This window comes from Arachis ipaensis, chromosome B08, assembly GCF_000816755.2.
Source record: "Arachis ipaensis cultivar K30076 chromosome B08, Araip1.1, whole genome shotgun sequence".
NCBI classification, from domain to species: domain Eukaryota; kingdom Viridiplantae; phylum Streptophyta; class Magnoliopsida; order Fabales; family Fabaceae; genus Arachis; species Arachis ipaensis.
The window spans coordinates 87934577-87948472 of record NC_029792.2 but is presented as its reverse complement, the minus strand read 5'-3'; the positions used below and the strand labels follow the sequence as shown (position 1 = coordinate 87948472).

The 13896-nt window shown below is 37.6% G+C and overlaps 1 protein-coding gene across 1 annotated transcript; it reads right to left on the bottom strand.

Annotated features, from left to right (window-relative positions):
* Window positions 6305-6682, bottom strand: LOC107611259. Its single transcript, XM_016313208.1, has one exon. It carries the CDS (start codon window positions 6680-6682, stop codon window positions 6305-6307), a length of 378 nt encoding a protein of 125 aa, XP_016168694.1.

Sequence of the window (13896 nt, the reverse complement as noted above, 5' to 3'; positions counted from 1 at the left end):
AATATGGTAGCCCCCTTGTAGTTACCAACAAGCCCCACCATATGCTTATGAACCACCTCCCCAACACACGTTTGAACCACCATACTCACAAGCCACCTACAACCATTCACCTCCTTATAACCCTAACCCCTATCCACCCGATCAACCACCCTATGAGCCATATGAACCATATATAGAACCACCCCAATTCCAATCCAATTACTTCCAAGAACCACAACTTCCATATGGACCACGTCCATATCCATCGACCCAAGAGCCATATGATCCTAATCATGCAATCCGAGCAGAACAAGAATCACAGGATCGTCTCAAGGAAATAGTGGATCAATTTCATGCAACCCTTCATCAACTGGAACAAGCGATAAACCAATTAGCTTCCCAACGTTTGAACACTCAAGGATCCCCATAGCTTCATGTGGAGAATCTATCGAAGAGCGCAGCATGAAGGAGAAGCTAGAATCTCCGGTGGGCAGTGAGCAACATGACTTTGTATTGGAACAATTTGAGGAAGCCGTAATCGTTGAAGAGGAAGAAGTGGTTGAAGACTTAGGAGATGCAGAACGTCCATGTGAAAGCCCATTCATAGAGCCCCCTTCTAAGGAGTTTGAATTTGATGTTGAGGAGGGTGTACAACCTCCAAGGCATATCATGGTTAAAGACTTTGAAAGGGATGATCAAGAGATGGATTCAATCATTGATGAATTCTTATCTACATTTGAATCCTCTCCCATTGGACTTGACATGGAGATTAAAGAAGAAGAAGCACAACCTCACATGCCCTTGGTGAACAATGAAGAAGAGATCGAATTGGAAGAAAGCTATCAAGAGGGAGAGGCTAAAATTGAAGAAGCTTGCGAAGAGGTAGAAGTTGTCAAGGAAGAGCTCAGGGGAATGGAGCTGGAAATCACCTTGCCCAAGTTGTTGGAGACCTCTTCCCCGAAGCCATCACCATCCATTCCTTCATTCAAGTGGGTAAGTCTTTCATCTCTAAGCCTAATTAGCTCACTTGAATATACTTTGCTTGAGACGGATGGGCAACTTAGAGCTCTTTGTGGCTATAAGAGTAAGAGGGAGATGGTTAATGGTAAGAGTTATCCTGCAAGGTTCAATATGGTTGCACGCTCCAAGTTGAAGTGCAAAGATTGGTGTAAAGCTCGATTGAATGGGTCTAAGAAGATGCTTGGTTATCTTAGTGAGAGTTCAAATTTTATACCGCCCCGCTGGGACAATATAGATCAAAGTGAAGACGGGTACAAAAGTAAGGTTTGGGATCCTGGAATTCGTTCTGATAATCAACACTCCTGGAGCCTGATCACTTACTTTAACCTGCTCGAAGGCTTTATATGCCTAGTTTGGGACCCCGGAGGCTATTGGAATTGCAAACGTTGGTGAAGATTTCTGGATGAGTTCAAGCATAAGCCATCATAACAGGGAGCTCACCAAATGTCCAACTTAAGGACTTTAACTAAAAGTGCTAGGTGGGAGACAACCCACCAAGGTATGATTGTTCCTTTTTAACTGTAGTTTTATTTTGTTCTGTTTTATTCTTAGTTTTATTTTACTTTTCCTAGTGTCATTCATAACATCTGCATAAGCATCTTCATCTTGCATTCTGCATACTGCATAAAAAAAAGAACAGAAAGTTGCGTGAAAAAAGTGCAGAAAGTGTGCCAATCGCACAAGCATCAGCACGCATACGCGTCCCTCACACGTACGCATCATCTGAGAATTTGGCACTTCACGCGTACGCGTCAATGACGCGCACGCATGACCTTGCGAATTCGACGTAAAAGGTGTATTGGCCGAAAGTTATGCTGGCTTGGTGCTGGAATTGTGCTAGAAGCACAAACCCACCCACGCGCGTGCGCGTCATTTTTCACTTTTGCACTTCCACACGTACGTGTGCCTGACGTGCACGCGTCATATGACATTTTGGCACATATCCCAAAATGAACAGAGGGTTGTGCGAGTGCCACGATGCCCTCGCGTGAATAGCACAAACATGGTCATGCGTACGCGTGACCGACGCCTACGCGTCGCCCCCCTCAGTGCGCGACCCACGCGTACGCATGGAGTACGCGTACGCGTCATTCGCAAATCCGCACCTGAACCCTGTGCAGCCCTGTTTTTCATATCTTATCTTTTTAAATCCTAATTTCTTTCTTCTTATTTCTTCTTTCTTTTCTTTCTTCTTTATTCTCTCATCTTTTTCCATTCTTTTTCTTTCTTTACTCTTTTCTTCTTCTTTTCCCTTCCATCATATTTTCTTCACCTCACGTTCTTCATTACCCCTCTTTATCACCTTCTTCTCAAGGTTCTTTCTTTCTATTTTCTTTTTCTTCTTCTTTTTATTATTTATCTATTTTTGCATTATTTTACTTGGTGTTAGAAATCTAATTGGGTGATTGTTTTCTTCCATATTTGCTTGTGAATTATTAGGGAGTTATTTGACAATTTTCACTAATTATTATTTTTGGGTTATTTGCATGTTCAAATTTAATACTTTCCCTATCATATTAAACATGCATACCAAGTGTTTGTGAATAAGCCCGTATAGCATTGTGAATTTTTAATTATTCTACTCTTCTACTCTAATGCCTGCTTTTCACAAAACCCTTCCTATATTTTATTAATTAATTATAATTGTCAATACAAAAGTGATTGTTGGTTGTTACGAGTGATAATACATTTTAGCAATTAATGCTTGATCTATGCTACTCATGCCTTTGTCAGCATGCTAATAAACATCTTGCGTCTAATTGCCTTCATATTTCTTGCTATATTTCCGTTGATGTCCTAATTACATGAAGTCGCGACCATGTGTTAATGACATTCTTCTTTACCTTAGCATGATTATCACTTGTACTGCCCTCTTCCTTGCTCTATCCCTTTGAATTGCATGTTACCTTTCTTTTCTCCCTTTTCAGGCTGGCCACCACGAAGGAAAAGGAAAAGTTTCTAACTGGAGCAATAAACAAGTCTGCCACACAATCTTTGGAGAAAAAGCATCAGTTGGAGCCACCCATCCACTTGTACATCTTTGCATGCACCGAGGACGGTGCAATCTTTAAGTGTGGGGAGGTCGATACCGACTTCCGTGGGTTAGTACTTCCTGACTCAACACCAATGTTTAACTTTTTTTTTAAATTAGTTGTTGCATTTGCATGTTTGTTTGATTTTGTGCATATTTTACCACTTGGTTGAAGTAATATTTTCTTTTTCAAGAAACTTTTTATAGCATTTCACTAATTTGAATTAAACTTTTTGAAAAACTTGTTTGAAGAAATTTTAATTTGGAACATGGTTTTAGAGCTCGAACACACAAAACCAGTGAGATTTCGAGCCTACTTGATTGGTTGCATCTTATCAACCAATATTTTATTTTATTTTTTATTTTTTATTTTTTTGGTGTGTGTTGTTCTCTCTAAAATTGTGATCTTTGTCTTGCTTGATTCTATATTTCCATTGTTTAATGTATGTATGCACTTATGTGATTGAGGCCTTGTTTCACTAAGCTTACATACCCATATGGCCTTAACCTTTCATTATCCTTTGCAAATAAATTTGAGCCTATTTTACCCCTTTTATTCTTTACTTTAGCACATCATTAACTCTAAGTAGAAAACAATAATATCCTTAATTTGAATCCTTGGTTAGCTTAGACTAGTGAGAGTGCTTATGATTTAAGTGTGGGGAAATTGGGTTTGGAAACATTTGGTTTGAGAATTGAGTATGTTAGAATTTTCTGAAAATGTGAAAGAATGTTGAGAATATGTTTATGCATTCAATACCTTAATCATATGCCTTGAGAAAAGCAAAAGAAAGAAAAATTATGAAAAGAAAAAAGAAAAGAAAAAGAGCAAATAACAAAAAGGGGACAAAATACCCCAAAGTAAATATTGGTCGCATTGACAGAAAACCAGCGTATTAAGATTCGCAACCAGCGATTTCTAGGCTTTTTTTGACCTAGTTTTTGGCCCAGAGAATACAGATTAGAGGCTACAGAGTGGAGGAATCATCAGACACTTTTCATTCACAAAAATTAGTAGGTTTTAGATGTATTTTCTAGAGAGAGAGGCTCTCTCCTCTCTCTTGGATATTACAAGGAGTTACTACCTCCATTGAAGACTTTATCATTCTAGTTTATTTTCTGTTTCCTTACTCTTTTAATCCATATTTACTTTGTTCAGAGTTACAATTGGATTATTTTCATGGATTGTTAATGCAAAGAGTACTTTTCCATTTAAATCTATTATTTGTTTAATTGTTTCCAATTGAATTTTAATTACCATGTTCCCTTTTTACTCCCTTTATATCGTGTAATGGCATTCATGTTAGTAAAGTAGACTCCCAACTTGACTTGGGAGTTGATTAATAGGAGACCCTTGAGTTGGAATACTCAAGAGCCTGGTGGTAATTGAAAGTTGTAGACTGGCCTTCTGATCACTAACGCTAGACCTTCCCAAGGGAGAGGACTAAGACTCGTGACAGACGTTGGTTCATGTACTTGACTTTCCCTTATTCAGTAAGGGTTAACTAAGTAATAACAACAATCTTTCGCCATTACTCTTGAGAGATTCCAACAAGGATGGAATTTCCAATTAATCTTCTCCTGGTCAAGGCATTTTTATTTGAATAGATTTTCTCCTCTTGACTTTGGTTGAGTAATTGGTGACACTTGAGTTATCAAACTCCTTTGTTGATTGATAATTGGAATTTGCTGGTTGATTTGGATTCCTCTAAAGCTAGTCTTTCCTTAGGAGTTGACTAGGACTTGAGGAATTCCATTGATTAGTCCACTTGACTTTCCTTTATTTAGTAAGGGTTAACTAAGTGGGAGCAATAAACAATTCCCATCACAATTGATAAGGATAACTAGGATGGGATTTCCAGTTTTCATACCTTGCAATGGTTTTCATGATAATTAATTTATATTTTTTTTGCCAATTTATTTCCTCGTTCCCTATCTTAAAAAAACCCAAAATGATACTTTTCCATAACCAATAATAAATCATACTTCCCTGCAATTCCTTGAGAGACGACCCGAGGTTTAAATACTTCGGTTATTACTTTTTAGGGGTTTTGTTACTTGTGACAACCAAACTTTTGTAGGAAAGGATTTCTTGTCGGTCTAGAAGCTATACTTGCAACGAGAACTTAATTGTGAAAATTCTAGACCGCGCGAGAGTTCAGTTCGTCAAAATGGCGCCGTTGCCGGGGAATTGCAAACGTGTGCCTTATTATTGGTTATTGTAAATATTTGCTTTTTCATTTCTTTGTTAGTGTTTCTAGTTTTAGGAGTTTATTTTCATTAATTTCTGTTAGTTTTTATTTCTTTTGCTACTATGAATTCTCACCCCTCTGGCTTTAAGTTTGATTCCAATGTTGTTGTAAGGAACGGGAAGCCATAATGAGAACAGGCATCAAGGTTGGAAGAATCAAAGATGGGAGGAGCCACAAGGATTTGATCAACCCTCTTGGCAACAACCCCCTCCAATGCACTATAACCAACAACCATTCTATGATGCATACTAAGACAATAGTTATGGTAGACCCTTTCGTGACAAACCACCTCCACCAAATTACTATGGTCAAGAGCCATTCCAGGGAGCGTACCAAGATGATGAATATGGTAGACCCCCTTGTAGTTACCAACAAGCCCCACCATATGCTTATGATCTACCTCCCCAACACACGTTTGAACCACCATACTCACAAGCCACCTACAACCATTCACCTCCTTATGATCCTAACCCTTATCCACCCGATCAACCACCCTATGAGCCATATGAACCATATATAGAACCACCCCAACCTTTATTTGAGTGTGTTTGTGGCTGAAAGGGTTTATTAATGAGTGATATATATGTTGGGCTTGGGCCCAACTTGGATCCGGTCCAACCCGTTAGCGTTTTTGGCTGGGCCAAACCTTTAAAATTAGCGCCCGATTTTCAAGTTTAATTAATTTTCTAAGTTTTTCTACAGTTTTTATCATTCTCACATAGTACCGGACAGATTTAAGCCAGTACTGCCGGTTAATTTACCGGTATGCATTTTTACGCAATTTTTTGCAAAAAATTACATTTTCCAACTCAGAAAAATCTACTGAGTCCAAAAATCATATTTAAATTTTCTAATTAACATTCAAAATTTTTAGATCCTATTTTGGGCAATTTAATTTAATTAATTAAGCAGTTAATTTGTCGCGGTTCTTACATTCTCCCTACCAAATAAGAAATTTTGTCTCCAAAATTTAGTGATTACTTGAGAATAGCTCGGGATAATCCTTCCACATCTCAGACTCCTATTCCCAAGTATGCTCTTCCACTCTTGCTCTCTTCCAAGCAACTTTGACCAATTGAACTTCCTTTCTTCGCAATTTCTTCACACTAGTGTCGTTAATCCGCACCGGTGTTACTTGAAACGTCAAGTTCTCCTTTAGGTCAACCGACTCAGGCTCTAACACATGAGCCACATCTGACATGTACTTACGGAGTTGTGACACGTGGAATACATCATGTAAGTTAGACAAATGCGGTGGCAATACTACTTTATATGCCACCGGCCCGATTCGCCTCAAAATCTCAAACGGTCTTATAAATCTCGGATTCAACTCCTTTGTCTTAATCGCCCTTCCGATCCCAGTTGTAGGAGTAACCTTTAGAAATACATGCTCGCCCATTTCAAATTCCAACGGTTTCCTTCTCTGATCCGCATAGCTCTTTTGTTGGCTCTGTGACACAACCAATATTTTTTATTGGGAGGATTTTTGTTGGTGTAGAACTATACTTGCAACGAGAATTAATTTATTTTGTGTGAAATTCTATACCGACACGACAATTTTCTTAAATCAAAATAGCGCCGTTGTTAGGGAGTTGCAATGGTGTTATATAGTTGGCTATTGTGAATATTGTGAATATGTTTCTTTTTGCTTATTTGTTAGTTTTTGTTAGCTTTAGGACTTTGTTGCTTATTTTTGTTAGCTTTTGTTTTTATTTGCTATTTTGAATTCTCACCACTTTGGCTATGAGTTTGGTTCAAATTATGTTGTAGAAAATGGGAGCTATAATGAAGATGTGCATCAAGGATGGAGCAATCAAGGATGGGAGGAGCCTCAAGGGATTTATCAACCTTCTTGGCAACAACAACCTCCGGATTCTTATGGGTATAACTCTAATCCTAATGCATATCAATCTAATGGATGTGGTGACCCTTATTGTGATTGTCAACAACCACCACCATATGCCTATGAACAACCTCCTCAACATAATTTTGAACCATCATACTCACAAGCCCCTTACCCCAATCATTTCCATATGACCCTAATCCTTACCCACTATACCAACCACCTTATGAACCATATGAACCATATGTAGAACCACCCCAATTCCACCACCAATACCCTCAAGAACCACCACCTCACTATTCTTACCAAGATGAATCACCTCCCATGTATGATAACTTTCAACCACAAAATGAACTCCCCTTTCTACCACAACCCTCCATGGAAGAACACCCATATCCATCCATCCAAGAGCCAATGGATCATCTCAAGGAAGCAATGGATTGGCTTCAAGCAATAATCCATCAAAAGGAGCAAGAGGAAGTCCAAAAGAATTATAAAGCTATCGAGGCTAACTTTGCCAAAATTAAAGCCAACTTGGACTCATGGGACTCATGCAACAAGCAAAGCATCTCCACGGATGAATGTGAAAAATCAACCGAGGAAAGGAGCATGAAGGAGATTTTAGAATCTCAACATGAGGACAAGGAGATGGGGTATGTCTTGCAACAAGTGGAGGAGGAAGAGATTGTTGAAGAAGAAGAAGTGGTTGAAGAGTTAGAGGAAGTTAAACAAGAGGTGGATTTCAAACTTGAGAGCACTTCCACAACAAGTGACATTGTTGATGATTTTGTGGAAGTTGTTGAACTTTCTTCCAATGAGCTTGAATTTGGTGTTGAGGGAGATAATGCGCAACCTCCTAAGCATATAATGAATGATAAAGAATTGGAAGAAGGTGAGCAAATAACAAATCTTCCTCTTGGAGATGAGCCCACACCAACACATGATCCTTTGGTATTTGAGGAATCTTCTCCTCTTGCAATTGAGGTGGATGTTGAGACAAGTTCCACATTACCTCCATGTTGTGATATGAAGAATGGAGAAGAGCTAGAAGAGGTTGGTGAGGAACTAATTGGACATGAAGAGTCTTGTCAAGTGGTGAAGGTGGAAGAAACTTGCCAAGAGGTGGAGGTATTCAAAGAAGAGCACAAGGGAATGGAACTTACAAGACCATTGGAGATGTCCCTTCCTAAGTCGCCATCCAACATAACATTCAAGTGGGTAAAATTCTTATCTCTAATCTTTACTTTCCCACTTGAATATGGTTTGATTGAAAATGATGGGCAACTTAGAGCTCTTTGTGAGGTTAAGAACAAAAGGAAATTGAGTAGTGGGTGGAAATGCCAATCAAGGTTCCTTATGGTTGGAAGCTTAAAGTCTAAGTGCAATAGTTGGTATAATTCTCAACTAAAGGGGTCTAGAAAGATGCTTTGGTGTTTACTTGAGAATTCGGATCACTTCTCACCCAATTGGAATTGTGATGATCAACTTGAAGATGGGTGTAGAAATAAGATTTAGGATCCGGGAATATATGAAGATCAATTTTGGAAGTCCTTAGCTTGTGTGGAACTTCATCAAAGCTTGGTGCCATTGATCTTGAATTTTGGAGCTTACTTGAAGTCCAAGCATTGGTGAAAGTTTCAAGATGAGTACAAGCATAAGCCACTATAACAAGGAGCCTTCCAAATGTCCAACTTAAGGACTTAAACTAAAAGTGCTAGGTAGGAGACACCCACCATGGTATACTCTTTCCACTCTCTTTTAGATTTGGTTAATAAGTGATTGGAGTTGCCATTGTAGGTAGTTTTTGTTATTTTCTATACTCTTATACATATTGCTTTGATTGATTGGTTGTTTCTTAATTTGTTTTGATTAGTTTAGTTATTGTTGAATCGTATTTTGCTTGTAGTATAAGTTTTATTTTTAGTATATTTGAAAACTTTTCAAAAAAAAAACTAAAAAGATTTGTTGTTAAATTTGATTTTTGATTGTTTTAGAATGCTTATAGATTAGGGGAGTGCCCTGTTTTTTTTAAAAAAAAAATTTCTTTAAAAAAAAAAAGAGAAGAGAAAAAGTGGGCATCGGCGCGCAAGCACGCTGTACGCGCGCGCGCCGGTGTGGTTTCACAACTCCTAGTACTAAAACCCGAGAGTTGTGCCCACTTTATGCCTACTTTGTGCCAGGCGATCCGCGCGTAAGCACGCATGGCGCGCGCGCGCCGATTGTCCCTGCCGCATCCGCGCGTGAGCACGTATGGCGCGCACGCGCGGATTGTACCTGCTGCATCTGTGCCTAAGCACGCATGGCGCATATGCACGGATTTGCACCCTGTTTTTCTTCTTTCTCCTTCTTTCTTCTTTTCTTCTTCTTTCTTTCTACTTTTTTTCTTTTTCTTCTTCTTCCTCTCTTGAAATTTTTTTTTCTTTTTTAAAAAAAAAATAAATAAAAAAATAAAATAAAAATAAAAAAAATTAAAAATTAAAAAAAATTAAATTAAAAAGAAAAAAATTTCTCTTTTCTTCCATCTTCTTTTATTGCATTTGCTTTTTTTCATATATTGCATTTTAATTTTGTTTTTATAGCTTGTTCTTATTTTCTTTTCTAAGTTTCTCGTTTTAAAAATGGTGTTGAATTCTCTTACTCAATTGTTGAGACTTCCTCGGTCAGTATTGGTGCTCTGTGACTTGTTGCATTAATTGTAATATTCGCTTTACACAACAAGATTAGTGCTTTAGTCCTTCCTAACTCATTATTCTTTGTTTTTGTGCCTCATTACCATTGAGTTAAGATAAGACCAATTGCTCTTATGCTTATCACTAATCTTGTTTGTGTCCACTCTTTAACATGTAGTGAGAACCTTACTCTTATTTAGCATTAGCCCCCGCCTATGTTTTATTGCTTTGATATCTTTGTTGTAGGCTTAATTTTCTTTCTCTTTCTCTCCTTTGAGGTTGGCCACCAAGAGGGAAAGGAAAAGCTTCTAAATGGGGCAACAAACAAGTTCACCCGTACAACCCTCTGAAGAAACTCATCAATTGTAGCAACCCGTCCACCTTGCTCTTCTTTGCACGGACCGACGACGGTGCAAATTTCTAAGTGTGGGGAGGTCGTTCGACCGATCTCCATGAGTAACAATCTCCTTTTTCAACACCAATTTTTTAATTTTTATCTTTGTTAGATTAGTTGTTGCATTGCATGATAGATTGCATGTTAGTTAGAATTTGTACATATTTTTACCACTTCCATTTTATGTTAGGAATACTTGGTTAGGGTGATGATTTCTTTTCCAAGAAACTGTTTTTAGGGCACCCTACCAATTTGGAAAAAAAAAATTTTTCTTGTTGAACTTGCTTGAAGAATTTATTTTGGAACATGGTTTTTGAGCTAAGGACACAAGCATGTGAGTTTTGAGCCCAATTGTGTGGTTACATCTTATAACCACTTATTTTCATTCTTGTGTGCATTATTCTCTCTCTATGATTGTAATCTTTGATTTGTTTGATTCTTTATGTCCATTATTCTATATATACATGCATTTATATGATTGAGGCCATCATTTCATATAGCTCACTTACCCAAATAGCCTACCTTTCATCAACTATTGTTAGCCAATTTTGAGCCTATTTAATCCCTTTTGTTCTTCATGTTAGCACATCATTACCTCTAAGTGAAAAACAATAAATGTCCTTAATTTGGATCTTTGATTAGCTTAGGCTAGTGAGGGTGCGTATCATTTGGGTACGGAAAACTTGGGACATTGGTTGAGGTAAAAGTGTAATTTTTATTTTTGTTAAAAATATTGGGAATTGGGTACATATTCATGCACTATATGTAAAACCATATGCATTGATACGTTTGTATATACTTTGAAAAAAATGTGAAAAAAATGTAGAAAAAAAATATATAAAAAAATATAAAGAAATAAAAAAAAAGAAAGAAAAAGAAATAAAAAGGGGACAAAAATGCTCTAAAGTAAAGTTCAATAAAAATCAATGCATATGTGTGATGAATTAAAGAGAATGCATGAGTATGTAAAAAAGTGGGAATCATGGGTAGCTAGGTTGTGTATTAGAATTGTATAGGTTGTTATATGTGTTTAGCGAGAGCTTAGGTTAATCAAAGATACAAATTTCAAGCTCACTTGACTATATGCATCCTTACCTTTACCCTAGCCCCATTACAACCTATGAATAAGTCCTCATGATGAATGTATGCATGCATTGAATAATTGTTGATTGTTAGATGAAAAACAAATCTTGGAAAGCATGATTAGAGGAGAATTGAGTGAATCAACCCTATACACTTGAGCGACTAGAGCGGATACACATTCGGTGAGGGTTCGATGCTCAATTCCTTGTTTCCAGCTTTCATGAGCTTTCTTCTTGCAAGTCTATTTGAACTTCATCTTGATATTTGAATAGGTAGGATTCATGAATCATCATATGATCTTAGCCCAACTTATTCATACATGCTCTTAGAGATTGATTTGCTTTTGACCAAGTAGATAGAATCATCTTGCATTTAGTTGCATTCATATAGATAGGTGCATGTAGTTTCTTTGCATTGAATAAATGTTCATATCCCTTTTCTTGTCTTTCTTTATTCTTAGCATGAGGACATGCTTAGTTTAAGTGTGGGGAGATTTGATAAACCCCGATTTTGTGGTTTATCTTATGCTTAATTTGGGTGGTTTTATCAACTTTTCTCACATTTATTCAATGAAATAGCATGGTTTTACAATTCTCCCTGAATTTGTGCTTAAATGTGAAAACATCCTTTTTAAGCCTTAAAATAGCTAAATTTAACTCACTTTAATTCCATTCAATGCCTTGATATGTTTGTTGAGTGATTTCAAGTTCATAAGGCAAGTATTGGATGGAAGAAGTGAGGAGAAAAGCATGCAAAGTGGGAGAACTCATGAAGAAATGAAGGAACCGTAAAGCTGTCAAGCTTGACCTCTTCGCACTCAATCGACCATAACTTGAGCTACAAAGGTCCAAATGAGGCAGTTCTAGTTGCGTTGGAAAGCTAACATTTGGGGCTTTGAAATGATATAAAATTTGCCATATGTTGCTTCGCGTTCAGGGGCGCGCACGCGCCATGTATGCGTGCACGCCGATGCTGCTCGTGGCCCACTAAAGTGAAATCGTCCCCAACGATTTTGCAACTCATGTTGGGCCCAATCCAACCCATTTCTGATGCTATTTCATGCAGAATTCAAGCTTGGGCAAGGGGGAAGCAATTGCTTGGTAGTATAGCATCATGTGGGTTAGTTTCTAGGGAGAGAAGCTCCATCTTCTCTCTAGAATTAGGTTAGGTTAATCCATCTTAGATCTAGGCTTAATTCCATATTCTCATCTTATTTTCTTTACAATTTCTTATTCTACTACTCTATTCTTCTTAGTTCTCTTGTCAATTTTACTTTCATGTCTCTTTTATATTTATGAATGCTCATGTTGAATTTTGTTTACTTTTAATGAAATTGAATGTTTGATGTCCTTTTATTGATGATTTGAATTGTTGATTTAGTTTTCTTGCAATTGGTAGTTGATAGATTTATTATTCTTGCAATTTTACCATGCTTTCCTCATACACCCACCAAGTGTTTGACAAAATGCTTGGTTGGGCTTTAGAGTAGACTTTGAGAATTCTTGGCTTGGAAAGAGTAATTAGGCAATCTTGAGTCATGAAGACCCAACCTATGTTGGTGATCTAGAGTTGTTAGTTAATATCATTTTCAATGACGCTAATCTTTTGCTAATTCAATTAGTAAGTTGATTAGGAATTTTGATTTGAGATTAACTAGTCTTGTTTGACTTTCTCTCATGGAAGATAACTTATACCTTCTTCCAATGTTAAAGATGACGAAATAAGATAAATTCTTGTTAATTATTATTATGATTAATGACTAGGATAGAAAGCTTATGATCTCAACCTTGCCATGAATGTCCCTCTTTATTAATTGCTTTCTTTAATTGCTCTCTTTACTTTTCTTGTCATTTAATTCTTGCCCCTTATCAATCAAACCCCCTTTGTTCCTCGTAGCCAATAAGCATACACTTCATTGCAATTCCTTCTGAGACGACCCGGAGTCTAAATACTTCGGTTATAAATTCATTGGGGTTTGTACTTGTGACACAACCAATATTTTTTATTAGGAGGATTGTTTGTTAGTGTAGAACTATACTTGCAACGAGAATTAATTCATTTTGTGTGAAATTCTATACCGACACGACAAAATTTTTGAGAAATATTAGGAAATTTTGTTTATCACTCTATGCAGTCAAAATCCAAGCTTGAATCTCTTTTATCTTCTCAGTGGTCTCTGCTGCCAAATCAAGCCCCAACACACTTGATTCACCGGCTTCATACCAACACAGTAGAGACTGGCACTTCCGTCCATACAAAGCCTCATACGGAGCCATCTCAATGCTCGCATGAAAGCTGTCGTTGTATGCAAACTCCACCAATGGCATGTAACGGTCCCAACTTCCCGGTTGGTCCAACACACACGCCCTTAGCATATCCTGCAACGTCTGAATAGTCTATTCTGATTGTCCATCCGTTTGCGGATGATATGCTATGCTGAGACATAGTCTCGTACCGAAAGCTCTTTGAAAGGCTTCCCAAAATCTTGATGTGAATCGGGGATCACGGTCTGACACTATGCTCGATGGCACTCCGTGCATCCTTACAATCTCCTTTATGTACAATGACAATGACCGATTTGCATAGGTTAGGATTTGACTATCAAAATGGAATTGGCATTATAA

Excerpts from the sequence above, each read along its gene's own strand:
- LOC107611259 (XM_016313208.1), bottom strand. The coding sequence starts at position 6,682 with ATGGGCGAGCATGTATTTCTAAAGGTTACTCCTACAACTGGGATCGGA.